Source organism: Rhinolophus ferrumequinum, chromosome 4 (assembly GCF_004115265.2).
Source record: "Rhinolophus ferrumequinum isolate MPI-CBG mRhiFer1 chromosome 4, mRhiFer1_v1.p, whole genome shotgun sequence".
Taxonomy (NCBI): Eukaryota; Metazoa; Chordata; class Mammalia; order Chiroptera; family Rhinolophidae; genus Rhinolophus; species Rhinolophus ferrumequinum.
Window position 1 is genome coordinate 8,790,134 of NC_046287.1, and position 22,384 is coordinate 8,812,517.

Sequence of the window (22,384 nt, forward strand, 5' to 3'; positions counted from 1 at the left end):
TACTGGAAGTCCTAACCAAAGCAATTATGCAAGAAAAAAATAAAAGGCATTTAAATTAGAAAGGAAGAAGTAAAAATACCTGTTTGTAGATGGTATCTTACTTATAGAAAACCCTAATGATTCCACAAAAAAACTTGTTAAAATAAATGAACTGAGCAAAGTGGCAAGATACAAAGTCAACACACAAAAATCAGTTGTATTTCTATATAAAAACAATAAACAATTTGAAAAAGAAATTACAAAAACAATTCCATTCAGAAGAGCATCAAAAAGAACAAAATACTTAGGAATTAACTAACCAAGAAAGTGATAGACTTGTACAAGAAAACTACGAAACAATGCTGAAAGAAATTAAAGAGAAACCCACGTTCATGGATTGAAAGACTTATTATTAAAATGTCAATACTACCCAAAGAGATCTACAGAGTCAATGCTGTCAAAATCAAATCCCAGTAACTTTTTTAGTAGAAATAGAAAAGCCAATTCTAAAAATCACATGGAATCTCAAGGGACCCCAAGTAGCCAAAACAATCTTGAAAAAGAATAAAACCAGAGGACCCACACTCCTGATTACAAAACTTAGTGTAAAGCTACAGTAATCAAAACAGTTTGGTATTTGCACAAAGACGGACGTAGAGACTAATGAAATAAAATAGAAAGCCCAGAAATAAACCCTTGTATATATGGCCAAATGATTTTTGACAAGGGTGCAAAAACCATTCAATAAGGACATTCTTTTCAACAAATGGTACTAGGCAAACTGGATATCCACATGTAAAAGAATGAAGCTAGACCCTCACCTAATACCATATACAAAAATGAACTCAAAATGGGTCAAGGGCCTTAAATTTGGCCTAAAGACCTAAAACAACAAAACTCTTAGAAGAAAACACAAGACAAAAGCTTCACAACATTGAATTTGGCAATGCTTTCTTGTATATAACACCAATGGAATTGGTAACAACAAAAAAAAGCCAAGCTGGATTTCATGAAAATTTACAAATTTTGTGCATCAAAAGATACTCATTACCCACAGTAAAAAGGCAACTCACAGGATGGGAGAAAATATTTGCAAATCATGTATCTGGTAAGGGATTAATATCCAGAATACACAGAGAACTCCTAAAACTCAAAAACAACATCAAAAAAAAAAAACAATTCAAAAATGGGCCAAGTACTTGAATAGACACTTCTCCAAAATATATATACAAATAACCAATAAGCACATGAAAAGTTGCACAGCATTACTAATCATGCAAATGAAAGCTACAATGAGATACAACCTCATAACCAGGAAGGTGGCTATTATCAAAAAAAAATTTTTTAAAAGAAAACTGTTGAAGAGGATGTAAAGATATTGGAATCTTGTACACTATTAGTAGGAATGCAAAATGGTACAACTGCTATGGAAAACATTATGGCAGTTCCTGAAAAAATTAAAAACAGAATTACCAAAAAGATCCAGCAATTCCACTTCTGGGTATGTACCCACCGGATTAAAAGCAGGATCTCGAAGAGGTATTTGTACAACCATGTTCATAACAGAATTATTCAAAATAGTAAAAACGTGGAAGCAACCAAAGTGTATCAATGAATGAATAGATAAGCAAAATGTGGTATATACATAAAAGGGAATATTTTTCAGCCTTCAAAAGGAAAAAAATCTTGCAATATGCTACAACATGGATGAACCTTGAGGACATCATGCTAAGTGAAATAAGCCAGTCACTATGTGATTCCACTTATATGAGGTACTTAACAGTACTTAAAATCATAAAGACAAAGTATAATGGCTGTCAGGGGCTGGGAGAGGAGAAGATAGTGTTTAAAGGGTTCAGAGTGTCAGTTCTACAAGATGGACAGATGGTAGTACTGGTTGCACAAAAATGTGAATGTATTTAATACTACTGAACTGTACATTTAAAAATGGTTACACAGTAGACTTGTTAGGGTTATTACTTTGTGAGGTATGTAAATGTCTAATCACTGTTATTTTGTACACATGAAATAATAAAAAAGTTTACAATAGTAAATTTTATGTTAAATGTATTTTACCACAGTAACTTTTTAAAACATACAGTGGTTCTGAAAGTGTGCTTCTCCTATCATTAACTTCATCAACACTAGAAAGCAGCACCTGGTAAGTTGTTAGAGATGCAAATTTTTGGACCAAACCCCAGATTTACAGAATCAGAAACTCTGGGGCCCACTAATCTGCTTTTAGCAAGCCCTCCAGTTAATTCTGATACACACTAGAGCATAAGACTGAGTTGAAAAAGACTACTGTTATAAAGCAAAATTAAAGATAACAGACATTTTAACCCACCACGATCAATACTACCCCATCACTCTCACTTAGAATACCTGCAACTTGAAAGACTTCCCAGACTTTGAACAGTACTCAAGTTGTTCAATTTGTAGAGCCAAATATATTTTATGAACTTACAGTGCCATCTACTGGCAATTGCAAAAAGTGCAGGTAGGGCAAGTTTTAAATAAGAATATTATATACCTTTGCCTCTCTAAGAGTGAAACATGTTTAAAGTCAGTTCAATAATAAAACCAAAAAAAAGCAGAGAAATGCAAATAAAAACCACAAGGAGATATCACCTCACCCCAGTCAGAATGGCTATCATCAATAAGAGAAATATAACAAGTGTTGGAGAGGCTGTGGAGAAAGAGGAACCCTCATACACTGTTGGTGGGAATGCAGACTGGTGCAGCTGCTATGGAAGGCAGTGTGGAGGTTCCTCAAAAAATTAAGATGGAATTACCATATGACCCAGCATATGACCCAAAAAATCTGAAAACATTTATCCATAAAGACATATGTGCTTCAATGTTCATCGCAGCTTTATTTACAGTGGCCAAGACATGGAAACAACCAAAATGTCCTTCGACAGATAAATGGATGAAGAAGTTGTGGTGTATATATACACAATGGAATACTATTCGGCTATAAGAAAAGGTGAAACAGTACTATTTGCAACAACATGGATGGATCTTGAGATTACAATGCTAAGCAAAATAAGTCAGACAGAAAAACCAGAGAACCATATGATTTCACTGATATGTGGTACATATAACTGAAAACAACAAAAGAACAAGACAAACAAATGAAGGAACAAAAACTCATAGACATAGACAATAGTTTAGGGGTTACCAGAGGGTAAGGGGGCTGGGGGATTCTAGAAGAGGGATAAACGGGGTCAAATATATGGTGAAGGAAGGAGAACTGACTCTGGGTGGTGAACACACAATGTGAGATATAGATGATGTATTACAGAACTGTACACCTGAAATCTATATAACTTCACTAACAATTGTCACCCCAATAAACTTTAATAAAAAAAATAAAAAAGTGCAACAAACATACTGTAGTTACATATAATTCTTCATAAAGGAGTATAAACACTACTAAATAAAATAGATCTCCAGTTTCAGAACTTCAAAACAAGACCCCAGTTGAGGAAAATCAAGATAATGGAAAGCCCATATGAAATCTCCTAAATAAAAAAACTGCAAACACTGGCTTCCCTGGTTCATTAGGCATATTTCTTTCTTTTTTTTTTTTTAGCCATATTTCTTGAATCTAAAAAAAATTCATCATACTCACTAACTCAGTAATTAAGTACACAATTTCAATTTTTCAAATTTGTCTAGGAAAGTTAGTCTAAGGAGTTTTACTCAGGTATAAGGACTCATTTTTTTTCAAGTTTACTTACCATTTATCTCTCATTAGGAAGTATATTCAACTCCTCCTTTGTAAAACTTAATACATAATGGCTATTCTTGAAAATATTATTTTGCCACTGCCATTTAAAATCAAGAAAGCCAATCTACTTAAGTTAGGTATCTAAGGTCACAATAAAAAATAGCCTCAAAATGGACAGCTTAAAATATATGGCCAACATTTTTTATGAACTGAAAAATTTCTAAGTTCAACTACCTTTTCTTGACTTACATATTTTATTCTAATAGTTTTATTTGATAAGGATTGAAGAATCTATTTTTTTGCGAACAATATCTAACCTGGGCAAATATTGTGACTACCATAGATAATTCCCTAAAATATAGCCTTTGATCAGCTTTTTGTATGTACAAGTTAAAAGAATTCTTTATTAACCTTAAAAACAAAGTCCTACAACACCATACATGATACACAATTTTTCACAATATAGATACAAATTCACGTTTCAAATGTAACACGAAAGCCACTGAAAAGATCTTTTCTTTTTTTTTTTCACCCAAATTAGAAAACTAAGCATAATAGTGTATCAACAAGGACCACAGCTGCTGGATTAATTTCCAATAAATGTATGAGTAGTAACAATTTGGGTTTCAAAGGAGCTAGATACAGATATAAGTTGTCCAAGAAGTATGACACTAAAATGAAATAAGTAATTTCTTGCATAGATGAGGTATGACTAGTAGGGGGGTGAGAGAATGACGTTCCTGAATATCTTCTCTGAACCAAGCACTTTACAATCTTTATCATTTAAAACACACATCAACTGTGTAATGCATCATCCCTACATCAACCAAACACACATCAACCCCGATTTTATGATCCAGAAACAGATTCTGGAAGTTGTAAGAGACTGTTAGCATGTAAGAGACTGTTAGCATGAGAACTGCTATCTTCAGGTCAGGGTTAACAGCCCCTAGCCTGAAACAACATAATTATAAAATTCCAGGATGTGGGCAGTTGCAGCATGGCGACTAGAAGTCCTGTAGCTTATCTTATACTCCTGGTCTCCTTGTCCTGCAGTAAATCTTATACTCTTTGAAGCTATGCAAGTCCTGTAGCTTATCTTATACTCCTGGTCTCCTTGTCCTGTAGTAAATCTTATACTCTTTGAAACTATGTAAGTCCTGTAAGTTTATCTTGTACTCTCAGAAGCTATGGAAGGCCTTGAAAATGCTATATAACCCCTTGGCTTTAAGTGTTTGGGGTCCTTGTTAAAAACCCGCTGCGTCGGGCAGAGACGGGGACCCCAGCCGGCTGGTAATAAACCTCGCTGTGTGACTTGCATTATTGTGCGGGTTCTCTGTCTGTCTGAGGGGGACAATTCCGGATCTTAACATTTGGGGGCTCGTCCGGGATGCCCCCCCTCAGGGGAACAGACAACTCCCGATACCGAGGTTTACATAGGGAACCGCGGAAGGAGGTTTGGCCACCTCCAATAGGGGAGGACTGAAACAGGTCCTCGACCGGAGAGACTGAAACAGGTCTCTGCCCGGTCCCAAACAGGGGAGGACTGAAACAGGTCCTCGACCGGAGAGACTGAAACAGGTCTCTGCCCGGTCCCAGTTGAGAATTCTCACGGGAAGGAAAGTGCAGGTTACGACCCTGGAGGCTTCGTTACTTGAAGTCGTGGGAGACGTCCCCGACGAGAAGGTGGCCCAGCGACGTCCACAGTGGACGCCGTTTGGACGGGCCCTAGGTAAGGATCTTGAGCGTGGTGAGACTGGTGTGATTGAAACGGCGCCTGTGGATGTGGTGTGGTTGACCGGCCGGTGGGTGTTGAAGAGTCCTGTGCGAAGTTGTGTATTTGCTGGCACTGTGTCTTTTGTCCTTTCTTTTGCCTTTTCTTGGTTTCTCTTTGTGACAATTATGGGACAGGTTCAGGTAACACCTAAGACCCTGCTCCTGAACCACTTTCCTGAAATCCGCGCCAAGGCTCGTAATCATGGTGTGGAAGTGAAGAAAGGTAAGTTTGATACATTCTGCTCTGCAGAATGGCCTACTTTTAATGTGGGCTGGCCCCCCCAGGGAACTTTTTCCCTAGACATTATTAAGAAGGTCCGAGATATTATTAATCGGCGCCATCCGGACCAATATCCCTATATTTTGATGTGGCAAGCCTTAGTAGAGAGTCCTCCCTCCTGGCTTAAGCCCTTTATCCCCGACAAGCCAGAAGATCCCCCCCTCCCCCTTAAAGTCCTGACCGTTTCGGGACCCTCCCGCCAGTCGGCAGTGCCCACGGCCGGCCCGAAACCCCCGGAGAAGCCGACCCAGGGACCCATCCTTCAGGAGGGGTCAGACATATAACCCTCCCTGATAGACCTAGATCTGGAAGAGACCCCCCCTCCTTACGCGCCGGTGGCGCCGCTCCAGCCGCGGCGCGCGCCCAGCCCGATGGCGCCGCTCCCGCCTGAGGCTGCCGCTCCTTCCGAGCTGCCTCACTCTACCGCCTCCCCAATGGCTCCCCCTCCCCCGGGTTCCCCTGCCCCAGCTCAAGGGCCGGCGAGGGGATTGAGGCCTCGCAGACGCCGGGAAGAGACCCCAGAGGAGGAACCGTCCTCCTCCACCTCCGCTGGGGCGCCGATTCTCCCTGTGCGAGCACTAGGAGGAACTGGTCCAGATGGGGAGCGAGCATACCAGTACTGGCCTTTTTCTAGCAGTGATCTGTACAACTGGAAGGCTCAAAACCCTCCTTTTTCTGAGGACCCGAAAGGCCTAACTGACCTGTTCGAGTCTGTCATGCACACACACAGTCCCACTTGGGATGATTGCCAGCAGCTTCTTAAGACCTTATTCACCACCGAGGAGCGCGAGCGAATCCTCACCGAGGCCAGAAAAAATGTCCCTGGCGACAACGGAAGACCGACGACCTTGCCGAACCTGATAGACGAGCGCTTTCCCCTGAATAGACCGGATTGGGACTTTGGGAACGCAGAAGGTAGGGAGCGTCTCCGAGTCTACCGCCAGACTCTTATGGCAGGTCTCCGAGCGGCGGCACGCCGCCCCACCAATTTGGCCAAGGTAAAAGCTATAATGCAAGGGGATAATGAAAGCCCGGCCGTGTTTTTAGAACGCCTCTATGATGCTTACAGACAGTACACCCCGTTGGACCCCCTGGCAGAGGAAAACCAGTCGGCTGTAATTATGTCCTTTATAAACCAGGCTGCCCCAGATATTAGGAAGAAATTGTACAAACAGGAGGGACTGGGAGAAATGTCTATCCGGGATTTAATAAAAGTAGCGGAGAGAGTCTTCAACACTCGAGAGACTCCCGAAGAAAGGGAGGATAAAATTAGAAAAGAAAATCAGGAATTACAGGAACGAATCAGGAAGGAAGACAGAGAGCATCAGAGTAGGGAGAACAGGAGGCAGCAGAGGGAGATGGCCAAGATCTTGTTGGCAGGCGTGCAAAGCACAGTCAGGGTGGGACCGAGTCCGGCCGGACCAGCCCGACCGTGGAGACCGCGGCCCCGACTGGATAGGGGACAGTGTGCAAACTGCAAAGAGTATGGACATTGGAAGAGGGAGTGCCCCAAGCGCCAGGGCCAAACAGGGCAAGACCCACGGGTCCTGCTGGCGGGGATGGAGAGTGACTAGGGGAGACGGGACTCGGATCCCCTCCCCGAGTCTTGGGTAACTGCGTATGTGGAGGGGAAGCCAGTAGGATTCCTGGTAGACACAGGAGCCCAGTACTCAGTTTTGAATAAGCCCACAGAGCCCTTATCTCAGAAAACCAGTTTGGTGCAAGGGGCAACTGGGTCCAAGGCTTATCGGTGGACTAGTAGGCGCCAAGTAGACTTAGGCCGCCACCAAGTGACCCACTCCTTCCTAGTTATCCCTGAATGCCCTGCCCCCTTACTGGGGCGCGATCTCCTGACTAAGATCAGGGCTCAGATCCATTTTGAGCCGGATGGCATTAAGCTATTGGATGGCCAAGGACAGCCCCTCCACATTTTGACCCTGTCTCTTGTGGATGAACATCGCCTGTTCGCCCTGCAGGACAACCCCTACAACCCTCCCTCTACAGAATGGCCCCGTGATATGGATTATTGGCTTAAAACATACCCTCAGGCGTGGGCGGAAATAGCGGGTGTGGGCCGGGCGGCCCGCCGAGCACCAGTAGTGGTGGAACTTAAAGCCTCAGCCCAGCCTATCCGGATCCGCCAGTACCCCATGTCTGCAGAGGCGCGGAAAGGGATTGCCCCGCACATTAACCGTTTACTGGAAGCTGGAATACTGAAACCTTGCCATTCTGCCTGGAACACCCCACTTCTCCCCGTTAAGAAACCGGGGGGAAAAGATTATAGGCCAGTCCAGGACTTGAGGAAAGTAAATAAGAGGGTTGAAGACATCCATCCCACGGTCCCCAACCCTTATACCTTACTAAGTCACTTGCCCCCTTCACATGTCTGGTATACTACCTTAGACCTAAAGGATGCGTTTTTTAGCATAGCCCTGGCACCCAGCAGCCAACACATTTTTGCCTTCGAATGGAATGATGGCAATATGGGAACCCCCGGGCAGCTGACCTGGACTAGACTACCGCAAGGCTTCAAAAACTCTCCAACTCTGTTTAATGAAGCCCTAAATCAGGATTTGGACTCGTTTCGCCAGAGCCATAATTCAGTTACGCTCCTGCAGTACGTAGATGACTTGCTTCTGGCAGCCCCCTCCGAAGCCGAATGCCGACAGGCCACTGGAGACCTCCTCCAGGAGCTGGGGCAGTTGGGCTATCGGGCCAGTGCAAAGAAGGCTCAAATATGCAGGCAAACAGTCACCTACCTGGGGTATAAACTAAAAGAAGGAGCCAGATGGCTGACAGAGGCCATGAAAGAGACTATTCTTAGACTTCCAGTCCCGACCTCAGCACGAGAGGTCCGTGAGTTTTTAGGGACGACAGGCTACTGCCGGCTGTGGATTTTGGGGTATGCTGAAATAGCAAAACCTCTGTATGAGGCAACCAAGGATAAGGTCCCTTGGGCCTGGGGGTCAGACCAACAGAAGGCCTACGATGAACTCAAGGTCGCTCTCCTAAGAGCCCCGGCTCTGGCATTGCCAGACCCCCTGAAGCCCTTCACTCTCTTTGTTGATGAGAGGAGGGGAATAGCGAAAGGGGTGCTAATGCAGCGTCTGGGGCCCTGGAAACGCCCGGTTGCCTATTTATCCAAGAAGCTAGATCCAGTTGCAGCAGGATGGCCCCCGTGCTTAAGGATCATTGCGGCAGTAGCCCTAATGGTGAAGGATGCTGATAAACTCACTTTTGGGCAACATCTGAAGGTAGTAACCCCCCATGCGATCGAGGGGGTCCTGAAATATCCCCCTGGTAGGTGGATGACTAATGCCCGACTAACACATTACCAAGGACTCTTGCTAGATGCACCCCGGATCATCTTCGCTGAACCCACCGCTCTGAATCCAGCCACCCTGCTGCCGACCCCGGATCTGAGAGCTCCCCTGCATGACTGTCAAGAGATCATGGCAGAAGTCACCCAGGTGCGCCCCGACCTCCAGGACACCGCACTACCCAACAGTGAGTTGGTATGGTACACTGATGAAAGCAGCTTCGTTATAGATGGTGTGCGGAGGGCAGGCGCAGCGGTGGTAGACCAAGGGGGAAACATCATTTGGAGTGCCTCGCTTTCCCCGGGGACATCAGCACAGAAGGCCGAACTGATCGCGCTGGCGGAGGCGCTGGAACGGGCCAAAGGGAGACGAGTGACTGTCTACACCGATAGCCGCTACGCCTTTGGCACTGTCCATGTGCATGGCGCTATCTACCGGGAAAGAGGCTTTGTTACAGCGAAAGGAAAGACTCTGCGCAATCTTCCTGAGGTACGAAGACTGCTGATGGCTGTACAAATGCCCCGGACAGTCGCAGTTGTCCACATCCCTGGGCACCAGTCTGCCCAGACCCCGGAAGCTGAAGGAAACCGGCGAGCGGATGAAGCCGCCAAGGCAGTGGCAGTAGCTTCATCAGCTTTAGCACTCACCCTGCCCACACCTGAGCTCCCTCGCCTGCCCCCGCGACCTGACTACACTCCAGAAGACCTGCGATGGATCCAGAACCACCACTGCCCGGAATCTGATCAGCAGGGATGGCATCGGGATACAGAAGGAAGATTGATACTGCCGGCACAGCTAGGACTGTTTCTTCTCTCCAACCTGCATCAAGCCACCCACTTAGGAAAAAAGAAGTTGCTGACAATTCTCGAGTCCGCCCGCCTCCGGTTTCCCCGACAAGCGGCTCAGATTCAAGAGATTGTAGATCAGTGCATTGGGTGCCAGGCTATGAGACCCAGTAGGAAAGGACCCCAACATACAGGTATGAGGGTACGGGGAAGAGCGCCGGGACGGAGTTGGGAAGTGGATTTTACTGAGGTAAAGCCTGGGAGGTATGGGTATAAGTACTTGCTAGTAATGGTTGACACATTTTCGGGCTGGGTGGAAGCCTTCCCCACGAAACGGGAGACTGCCCAAGTGGTTGCTAAGGCATTACTAGAAGAAATTATTCCCAGATATGGGGTTCCTGAGGTTTTAGGCTCCGATAACGGCCCAGCTTTCATCAGTAACGTCCTACAAGGACTAGCCCGAGCGATAGGGATCAATTGAAAGTTACATTGTGAATATAATCCCCAGAGCTCAGGGCAGGTAGAGAGAATGAATCGGACTCTAAAGGAGACCTTGTCCAAACTAGCCATCGAGACTGGCGGGGACTGGGTGACCCTCTTACCCTATGCCATCTTCCGGGTCCGGAACTCACCATATGTACATGGTTTGACACCTTTCGAAATTCTGTATGGGGCACCACCCCCCATTATTGTTCGTACTCTACCAGATCATGACCCCAATGTGGCCCCAAGTTATCTGGCCAGTTTAAAGGCCCTACAAGGGGTCCAACATGAGATATGGCCCCTAGTGAGTTCCCTGTATGAAATTAAGGACGCCCCGAACCCGGAACATGGCATCGTTCCAGGGGATTGGGTATGGGTAAGGAGACACAGGTCCCGGACACTGGAGGAGAGATGGAAAGGTCCTTATGTGGTTATTCTGGTTACCCCCACTGCCTTAAAGGTTGACGGCATTGGGCCTTGGGTCCATCACTCTCACGTGCGCCGAGCCAGCCAGCTGGAGAAGACGCAAGCTAAGGAGTGGATCGTACGGCGACACCCTGATAACCCTCTGAAGCTGCAGCTCTCCCGACCTCGGGGAAGCGTCAAGCCCCCTGCCTCAGCTAACGATGGAATGGCTGCTAGCCCTAACTCTGCTCAACATCTGGGAGAAGAGCCACGCGGGGATCAACCCACACCAACCCCATAAGCTAACATGGACCCTAACAGATGGACAGACCCAAACAACCCTTAATAGCACCACACATACTGCCCCCATCAATACGTGGTGGCCAGACTTGTTTTTCGACCTGCGTGACATTTTCGGCACTAAACGTGGACGGCAGTATGACTACTCAGTCAGGTCCAAGCGGGCTGTAATTGACACCTCTCAAGGACATAGTGCACAAGGGTTTTGGGCCTGCCCAGGGAACCTAAGAAACAATTGGAAAACCTGTGGCGGCCCAGACCGCTACTATTGTGGTAGTTGGAGTTGTGTCACCTCCTATGACGGGCCCCGACAGTGGGACGTTGGAAACAGGGATCTAGTTAAATTCTCCTTTAGGGACCCCCACAACCGGGTGCCCCAGGTACGTGTCCAGTTTAACCAAGACGTGGCGCGAAGAGAGCGTGGTTGGTTATCAGGATTAACTTGGGGGTTCCAACTAGATATAGGCCGTTGGGCATGGATAGGTCCCCACCCCGGCGGTCTCCTAACTATTCGACTATCGGTGGAAATGATCAGCACTCAGGTGGGTCCAAATAAGGTGCTGGCCCCTCTCGTCCCTACCAAGAACCCAGGTATATCAAGGGATAAAAACACCGCAGGAGGGACTGCGGGAACCCAGCCAAAGACCTCTGTAACTCCTTTGACGCCTGCTACGCAGCCAACCAAAGACTCATTGCGGAAACTGGTGCGCACTGTATACGAGACCCTTAATGCCACCAGTCCTAACCTCACAACCTCCTGTTGGCTGTGCTATGATATAAAGCCCCCGTTCTATGAGGCAATAGGACTTAATGCCACTTACAACGCCTCTAACGGTAAGAACCCTTCTCAGTGTTCATGGGGAAATCGTAAAATTGGCTTAACCATGCAACTAGTGAGCGGCAATGGGACCTGTCTAGGGAAGGTGCCCCAGGCTAAACAAAGTTTATGTGCCTCCATAGACAGCTCCCCTAGTTGGAAAAGTGACACTAAGTGGTTAATCCCCAGAACTGATGGATGGTGGATATGTTCAAAGACTGGCCTCACCCCGTGCTTATCTACCTCGGTCTTTAATGCCGCCAATGAATTCTGTGTCCTAGTAACAGTGCTGCCCCGCATCCTCTATCACCCTGAGGAGAGTATGTATTCGCATTGGGATAGTGACACAAGTATGAGAAGTAAAAGAGAGCCCATCACCGCACTAACCATTGCCACCCTGTTCAGTTTGGGAATAGCCGGAGCTGGGACCGGCATAGCTTCCCTGGCTACTCAACAATCAGAAATGACCTCCCTAAGGGCGGCCATAGATGAGGACATAGAAAGGTTGGAAACCTCGATTAGTCATTTAGAGAAGTCGCTCACCTCTCTATCCGAGATAGTACTCCAGAATAGAAGAGGACTTGATTTGTTGTTCCTCCAACAAGGGGGACTGTGTGCCGCGCTGGGGGAGGAATGTTGTTTTTATGCTGACCATACTGGTGTGGTAAAAGAATCCATGGCAAAGGTGAGAGAAGGGTTAGCTAAGAGAAAACGGGAAAGGGAAGCTCAGGAGAACTGGTTTGAGGCTTGGTTTAACAGATCTCCTTGGCTCACCACCTTAGTATCTACCTTAGTGGGCCCAATTATCTTGCTTGTGCTTATTCTAACCTTGGGCCCTTGCATATTAAACAAGCTTATTAATTTTGTAAAAGATCGTGTTAATACTGTCCAGCTCATGGTCCTAAGACAACAGTATGAGACAGTGCCCACCCGTGAGGACCTCTACGGCTGGCCCGTACATGAGCAAGATTCCTCATTATGAACAACACACAGGGGGAAAATGTAAGAGACTGTTAGCATGTAAGAGACTGTTAGCATGAGAACTGCTATCTTCAGGTCAGGGTTAACAGCCCCTAGCCTGAAACAACATAATTATAAAATTCCAGGATGTGGGCAGTTGCAGCATGGCGACTAGAAGTCCTGTAGCTTATCTTATACTCCTGGTCTCCTTGTCCTGCAGTAAATCTTATACTCTTTGAAGCTATGCAAGTCCTGTAGCTTATCTTATACTCCTGGTCTCCTTGTCCTGTAGTAAATCTTATACTCTTTGAAACTATGTAAGTCCTGTAAGTTTATCTTGTACTCTCAGAAGCTATGGAAGGCCTTGAAAATGCTATATAACCCCTTGGCTTTAAGTGTTTGGGGTCCTTGTTAAAAACCCGCTGCGTCGGACAGAGACGGGGACCCCAGCCGGCTGGTAATAAACCTCGCTGTGTGACTTGCATTATTGTGCGGGTTCTCTGTCTGTCTGAGGGGGACAATTCCGGATCTTAACAAAGTTAGCTGCTCAAGCAAGTAAGTGATGGAATCAGGATGACAAACCAAGCCTGATTCCAAAGCAGTGCTCTTTATCCAAAGTATTTCTTCCAACACGTGGTGCATACGATGGAACATGAACTGATAATTAATTCACCACCTGAAATGTTTTTTTATGTATTTTATAAAAATTAAACGAGTGCAAACCCGTGGTTTTTACAAATACAAAAAGTAATCAAATTTAGTGAAAAATCAACAAATTATAGGTGTTTCCCAGCAACAGCCAAATGACTCAGTACTTCCCATAGAAACATTTTAATGAAGTTCATCATATTCTCTTTCTTCACTGAGTAAGAGGCCAAGTTTTTGTAACTCTTTGTGCCCACTATCACCAGTTTCTAAAGGATTCCACACATTCTTCAACTGAATGAAGAACTTGGAATATTTTTATAGTATGGGCAGATTTAACACAGAAAGAAAGGTTTTTCTGGGAAACAGCCTACCTTCCCTTGCTATGTATGGACAGCCATACAGGTTTTTGTTGAGACACCTGATGCTTCATAAATTCAGTCTCATCAAGTACTCAACTTCCATGTTGTTTTAAGTTACTCATATTCAGTACACCTATGTTTCAGTGGAATCAAATGCATCTGGAATAACCCAGGCAAACCTGAATGATGACGACTCACTCTCTTCATCCAAGAGTCTGACATAGTGAATGGCTACAGGAGAAGACTAAAAAGTACTTTCTCCATTATATGGAAATCCAAAATTATTTGCACCTCTTCTTACAGTCATTTTGGTTTCTTTTCAACACACACAAAGGATGCATAGGCTGTGGCTTTGGCAGGTGAACTAAAATTAAATAAAAACTGACAGGCTCATAATACCAGCATGGGCCAGGGAGCTGTGTCCTATACAACTAGACTGAAAAACAACGGCTAGAAACAGAGTTGGGGGCTGGGGGTGGGGGGGGGCAGAAGAAAGGAGGGGGAAATGCAAATTCCATGCTTTATAAAATACAAACAAATGCTTAACACCTTTATGATGGTAATTTTGGATCAATATTGAAGGGATTTGGGGGGAAAAGGCCTAAGCCCCTTGTGAAAACTGAGAAAGCCAGAGAAAGCGGGAACCAAATTCTTTAATGACCACTCTATTCAGTAGCTGCTATGAGAATGTGTTCCAAAAGCAGTATTCTAATTCACGTACATAAGTTCTTTATTATTTCTGACTTTTACTTCACCTTTCTTCTCCATCACATTTGCCAAAAAGAAAAAGGAACTGTGGCAAATGTGGATTTAAATAACCCAAAGAAATTACTGGTAGGCACTGCTTACATGTGTTCATAAGAGTGACTATCAAAAAAAAGACAGCAGTACCATTACAGTCAAATAAAGCATAAAGAAGTGTAGATTTTTTTAATGTAAATGACACTTTTTATTAATCAGGTATTAGGTACTATCAGTTGTCCCTTTTAGTCTGTGAAACCTGCTGCCATGAGGAAGAAAGTGCCCATCAGTTATATCTATTATTGACCTTGTTTTCAATAGCTTATTAGTCACAATATTTGTTAACTTACAAATAATTAGGGGTAAAAGCTAAATAAACAAAATGATAGAGGTTTAACTAAAAATATTCTGGCATTTCTAATAAAATCTTTTCCTTATCCATTAGTATCTTTCAAAAACTGATTATAGAAAAGAACACAAAATTGTAGAGATTTTATTATTTTTTTAATTTTATTAATTTATTATTAAAAAGCAGGTTTGGAAACAGAATTATAAATTGTTTTCTATTAACTTTTCATTTCCTAATTATCTTTCTAATTTAAGACCAAGTACCTCATTTCTAATTTCAAAAAACAGAAAAGTATTATTGCCTTTATTCAAGAACTAGGTAAAACTATCTTTATTAAGATGTAGCCTTATTAGTTCAAACTAATAGTACCAAATGGCATTTTAATGTTGTACTAAATTATCCACACTTCAACTTTAAAAGCACGCATAACAAATTTAAAAATCCACAACCATACTATAATAGATAATCACAAAATAGGTAAATATAGACCTCTAGTAACAATATGTCAAAGTTTATAGAAAAGCATACCCGTTAAAAACAACTTCTATCATCTTAGTGTTTTTATAAAGCTTTTACAAACTGACATTCACTTTGACAGTACTTACACTATACGCACATAATTTCAGTTCATCTAATATTAGACTAAAGTGAGTAACATTACTAGAACAGAGAAAATGATTAAATAATAGCATATTATTTACACGGAAGTCTTTCTATAAGTTAGTAAAAAGAGCAAAACTGAATGAAGACAAAATTTTACCTTTTCTGTATTGTAATACAAAGATTTCAAAGTAGTAAACAAGGGTGGGCAGCCTTTACTGAAGTGAACCCTCAGGAACTTATCCATTAGTTCTCTGAATTTGTCACCTAGAAACAAAAGTGTACTTTGTTATACTTTGATTAATGCAAAGAGTTCTCAAAATGATTTTATAAATAGAAACTCACTCAGAAACAATTGTCCCCCTCTCCAATTTTTAAACCCAAAAAGTCTGTCAACATTATTTGCTTGTTACCTCCAAAAAGCCTAACACCAAATATCTCAATTAGCAACTACATTTTTTCCCTAGATCTAGGTTCAAACTATCTTCAAAGGAACACATCCAAAGATAGGTAAACAAAATGACTCTGCAGCTTTGAGTAAAAAGTAACCTATTATCCATTCTGAATATAGTCTCTATAGCAAATGTTCTTAATCTCACTGACCACTACGGACGTAGTCCTACTACCTGCAGACACTCATAAAGCACTCTGTAGACTGTAAAGATTCTATTATAACCAACACTACATTCATGTAGCAGCCAAAAAATACTTTTAAACATAAAGCAGTATTTACAAATGTTTTCCTAATCAACTAGTGATTTACTTCTTCATTCATTCCACAATCATCGACCAAGCACCTACTATGAGCCAGGTACTGTTCCCAATACTGGGGATATAGCAGTGATTAAAACAAAAAAAATCATGGAACTTAACATTCCAAGGGTGAGAAAGACAGTAAGAACATATGTTAGACATTAGACTGAGCCTTGGCACATTCTAACATTAGAATTAAAATAAACACCCTATTTGCAACATCAAGTAAATAATTCTATTATTGCCAAACTCTTACCAAAAAATTTTAGTATCACTTTTTAAAAGCTGAAAAAATTTTAATTTTAAATACAATGGTTCAAAACTCAGACATGTGAACTTTTTGAAAGTAAGGGTTAATATATGAGGACATGGATTTGTCCACTGATTTGGATAAAAAAGATATATATTATGTCATGAATGATTTAACCTAAAGTAAGATTAAGGAAATGAACTCTTATGGTTTCTTTAGGAATCACAAGACTTTATTAAAAAACCCAACAACCCAAAGTGGTCATTTTTATTTATTTTTATGTTTTGAACCTTGTTGAACAAAATATGCATTTAATTGATGTCATAAAAAAGAGAAATCTAAATTTTATTGAGTGGAAAACTTATCAAATATAAAAACACATAAAACATCTGTTAATTTACTATAAAGACTGTTTTCAGGTAATCGCTAATGTTTTATTAGATCGTATACAAAGGATAGGTCTTTTGAACATCAGATTACCAAGACAACACAAAATTTCTCTTTGAGTAAAATATACATCATTACTTCTTTAAAAATCAAAAGTGACTTCAGAGATCCAATGTTTCCAGCACGTCCTCTGATACAAAGTAAAAGTCAACAATATTGTGGTAGACAGTCAGAGATGTTGCTGCTTACAGGAATGCATAAACCTCCATTTATTTTGTATAACCTTGCACAAATAAATTGCCCACTAAAAACCTCACTTTCTCCACTGTAAGATGAGGGTAACACCACTCGCCTCAGGAGTACTCCTGTATGGCTCACACAAGACTGGAAGTACAGAGGAGTAAGCAATGTGTCTGGCACACAGTAACCACTCAATAAATGTTGTCTATCACTATACGTCTTGATAACTGACAGCTATTGTATAAAAATCTTTTCCTACCATCCAATGGAAAAACAAGCACTTTAACTTCATGTCAGAGGTGACTCTAAACTCAGCTTCTTGGTCAAATTTCTGTCCATTCAGATCACGCTGGTAGATTTTACTTTAAAAGACTATAACATACTCAACTCTCAATTATCCACAATGCTGAAAGCCTCTTTTCCCATTAAACTGTTATTTACACTGTGCAGCTATGAGAAAAAAATAAGGAAGCTCTCATGCACTGAAATAGGACCAAATTCCATACACAGAGTTAAGTGGGGGAAAAAAACAGGTACAAAACAATCTATGCCACCATTTTTGTACAAAAGGGGGAGAAACAGGAAAGCTATACACAAACTCATCACACATATTTTTTGCTTATATATGCACAGTGTATTTCTGGAAAAATACACCATCTAGTGGTAACAATGGCTGCCTCCAGGGAAGTAAACTTGGTGGCCTGGGGACAGAAACAGAAAAAATTTTCACTTAGAAACCTTTTTAGGGGGTGGCCGGTTAGCTCAGTTGGTTAGAGCGTGGTGCTGATAACACCAAGGTAGCCAGTTCGATCCCCACATGGGCCACTGTGAGCAGAACCCTCCTTAAAAAAAAACCAAAAAAGAACTTTTTTGTATGAATGTATTATCTGAACAAGAAACCTACACACAGTTAGTCAACTGCTCGGTCACATACTATATCCAAAAATTACTATTTACACCTCTTATAATATTGCTTTACGTATAAGAAAAACCCTTTCATAAAAACAACTAATTTCTTTTCTTCCTAGTTATTTTAAAATAATTCTTTAGTACTCCCATAGTCTTTCCTTTGGGGGGGAGGGGAAACCCATCAATCATTATGTGCCTGTCTAGCATTAGAGCTTACAAATAGGCTATCTGACTACAGAGATGCTATGCTAATTCTCTCTAGATGTGTAGCATAGATTCACACAAAAACTGATGTCCCCAAAACCACTGCTAAAATAATTAACATAAACAACAAGATCAGACTGTGTCTGATTCACTGGAAATTCATTGTAAATAATGGAGCATGTTTTTCAATATAAAAAGAAGTTATAATCACATGACCTGATAGAGGTGTTAGCTAACATTACAGTGGTAATAATGTTGCAATATGTAAATGTATTAAATCAATATTCTACACCTTAAACTTATACAATGTTATGTATCAATTATATCTGAAAATAAATAATTCAATGGAACAAAAATAATAAAGCAAAATTTGATTAGCATTCTATGTTTAATACTCTGGATTATCTCGCCCCTCTCTTCCGGAACCTTGGCCAGTGTACACCAATAGAACACAATGAATTATACTAATTATTCTGAAAAGCAGCTATATCCCTCCATTATTTTTACAGTACTTAAAATTTTAGGCTCTTAGAGGATCGCCCCAGGACTTCTGTGTTCCCTGCTAAGTATTAAGCCTTTTTATTTAAAAACTGGAAAGCCTTTTTCAAAAATTTTCTCAAATTCCTTGCATTCTCAAATTCAATCATGTTTTTTTGGAAAAGCTCTTATTTGCTTTTGATATGCTGAGATACCTTTCTTATTTCACATAAAAATATTTCTAGAGAGGCAAAAATACTTCATGAAGTATTCAGCTTTTGCACAGGTACAATTAAATCTTTAAACAATTATATGTTCGCTGAACATATAATGAGTGAACAATTACATGTTCACTGGAGCATTGTAAATACGTGTACGTTAGAGCCTCACAGTGACAATGACATGGAAGCCTTCGCCAGCAGACAGACCCCCTAACTGAGACCTATTCTTGTAGAGAGACCCTTACAGTATTTCAAAGGCAGAATGTCCCAGGATACGGGATGACTCCACTTTAACCTAAATCATACTTCCCAATCAATAGCTGGTTCCAGACTATCTTTCAATAAAATTGTTTCCTATCATGTACTGAGAGCTTTTAGCAAACTTTATTGATTATGAAAATAAATCTAGTAAATTTGAAGCCCCATGTTCCATAAAGGAATAATAAAACTAAGAACTCTTGTTTGTAATCTTAAAATTAAATAAGTTTTCTTATTTTTCCTAAGAGGCACATGAATGCATCTGAAAGCTCCAAACTAAGAGAATATACGCACTCACACTGTGGAACACAAGACATACCTTGAAACTGACTTAAAAAAGAGAAGCCAGACACAAAAGGCTACCTATAGTTTAATCCCATTAACATGAAATGTTCAAAACAGGCAAATGCATAAATAAAGACAGTAGATTAGTGATTGCCAGGTCAGGGGTTGGGGGTTAGGGGTTGCAGGGGTGGGAGTGACTGTTAATGGGTACAGGTTTTTTTCCGGAGTGATGAAAATTTTCTGAAACCAGATATTGATGACAGTTGAACAACTCCATGAATATACTAAAACACTGAGCTGCACACTTTAAAAAGTGAATTTTATGGTATGTGAATTACATTTCAAAAACCTGTTATATTTTTTAAAAAGGAGATATAGAAATGTGAGCCCAAGCATCTTCCATAAAACAGGCTGACCTGGAAAATGCTCCTCCCTGCACAGTATATTCCATCTTGGACATTCACAATGAATGTATTAAAGTTCTAAGAAGTCCTGTTTGTTTACCCCAAAGTTCCCCAAACTCACTTGACTGAAGAACACAAGCTCCCTCCCCACCAAGCCTATTAATATCCACTTGGATGTAATGTGCCCTGGAAAACATTAGGGAAATCTGCTCTGAGTGTTTCACAAATACAAAACAAAAAAGTGAGGATCAGAAGAATATTATTCATCATCTGTGGAACCGAAATGTACTCGTGGAAAATGAATTTTTAAAATAAATTCCCATCTACTGTTTAAACCAATACATTTCTAAGAGGTATTTCATATATTTTTTAAGTCAACTAAAATACTTTTAATTTCTATGAATGTTTTGATAAAAAGTATTGCCTAATTATTTAAACAAATACACTACCTCCTTACCCCATGCCTAGAATAGAGATTTTTTAAAGTTGTATTAGCTTTCTAGGATCTGATTTGTATCAAAAGACATGCCCAAAGTCCCAAGAAATAATTCATAACCTAGAACACTTTCAACTGAAAATGAAGACGACTCTAAGAAAAGTGGCAGTGAGTATCTGCGATCTCGCTCCCCGGCATATGTCGTCAGTTTGGGCTCAAATAAACTCTTATAAAAATTCTAAAAAAAAGAAAAGCACAATTTTCTATAAAATCATCAACAAAGATATTAACTACCTGAAAAGCTAATGTACTCTTTACCTCTTCTACAGCCCAAAAGTGAATGAGTTCGGCTACATGCAACAACTTGGATCACAGTCATTAATACGCCTTTGTTCAGTTAAAGCCAATCACAGAATACATACCGTATATTCCAATTTACATAAAGGACAAAAGTAGGGTTCTTTTGTTCTTGTTTCTAGGGATACAAAATACATGGAGCTCTATAAAAACAATGGCATGATTGTTTTTTCAGGGAAGTGGTCATCTCTGAGGACAGAGAGACTTGAGCAGAAGTGGAGGTGTTCTCACCTTGAACATAGCAGTGGGCACAAGAGCTCACAACTCTTTCTTTGAATATATGCTCTAAAACTTCTACCACTTAAATCACAATACCTCATATAAAATTTATCATTAATTCTAGGGCATATAACTTACCTTCTAAATATGGTGTTAATTTTTAAAGTCACATAAGAAAAACAATTCCATATAAACAATTTCTGATCCTTAAAACCAACATATAGTTATACACTGAATGCTCTTATTAACATATGCAGGATTCATTCATAACTGACCCTTCCCACCCCCAAGACTGCTACTGAGGTAAACTCTGCACCAGACACAAGTTTTTAAAATGTAAATGGTGTTGAGTCATTTTTTACAAATATTAGTGTTACAAAAGATATCCTAGTATTACCTGGGACAAGATTCAAAGGTAATCTCCTAGGTGAAATAGCTCTGGGGTGCTGCTTACTGATGTCTTCATAAAGCTGAAGCCTCTCTTCTAAAGTGCCTGTTATCAGTAAACACGTGTGAGAGTCAAAGCATCAAAACTTTTACCTATGATAAAACACTAATAAACTTTAAACATTGTAAGAAAAATTGCATTAGCTATATTAAAGCAGCTCAATTTTTGTAAGAATGACATTTAAAAGTCTGGTAGTGAAATAATATAATCAGTAAATCACCATTTTAAACCCAATCTCTGGAGAAACCCCAATTTTTTTTATTACAACAGATTCTATATACCCAACTCAAATCAGACACATACACAAGACGCTGACACGATACACTGCATTTCTCTTATATTCCTTAGCACACAACCCATGAAAAAGAAAATGTTCCCTTATAACATCTTACATAAACCCTCTAACCCAACGAAGCCGACATACTCATATATCCCCACAGAAGTCTAAAACACCCATTGATTATTAGGCTTAGAGAAGCAACAATATTAACATCATGAATGCAAATGTTTTATATTTAAAAACATGAACTAAATTTCTGAGGTAGCTTTGACACTTAAAATCTTCAATGAAACTCCATTATAAAGAACCCCATTAGTACAGATTATGTTTAAAGTAGCAAGCATTTCTGCCAAATATGATATAAAATATACTTCTAACTGAAAGTTGTATCTTCCCTCCCAAGACCAATCTAATTTTATAGTACTACATAGAGGCTCTACATATAAACCATACAATACTTTGCAATAACTATTTACAGAGTAGAATCTGGGTCTAGTTCATTATTCTAAAATAATGTTCTGCATAATTTATGAAGAGACTGCATGCATTGTTTTATATAATAAGACAACTTAGAACTGAATTTTCAGAAGTAAACAAACCTGTTTTTAAATTATAAGATCTAAGGGGATTTTAATTCAGACCACAAAAACACAATTATTTTAAGAATAACCTTTGGTGCTAGTAATTAAGGTGTTGCCACATTAAGTGTAGTGTTCAC

The 22,384-nt window shown here is 41.1% G+C and overlaps 1 protein-coding gene across 3 annotated transcripts in view; it reads right to left on the reverse strand.

Annotated features, from left to right (window-relative positions):
- The window catches only part of NAA16 (N-alpha-acetyltransferase 16, NatA auxiliary subunit), a 65,068-nt gene that overhangs the window by 23,673 nt on the left and 19,011 nt on the right, over positions 1–22,384 (reverse strand). For all 3 annotated transcript variants that reach the window (XM_033104776.1, XM_033104775.1, XM_033104777.1), the window contains 2 exons: positions 21,336–21,431; positions 15,699–15,805 (listed from right to left, as the gene is read on the reverse strand). In XM_033104776.1, the coding sequence (XP_032960667.1) occupies positions 15,699–15,805; positions 21,336–21,431 (203 nt within the window). The remainder of the gene's footprint in view (positions 1–15,698; positions 15,806–21,335; positions 21,432–22,384) is intronic.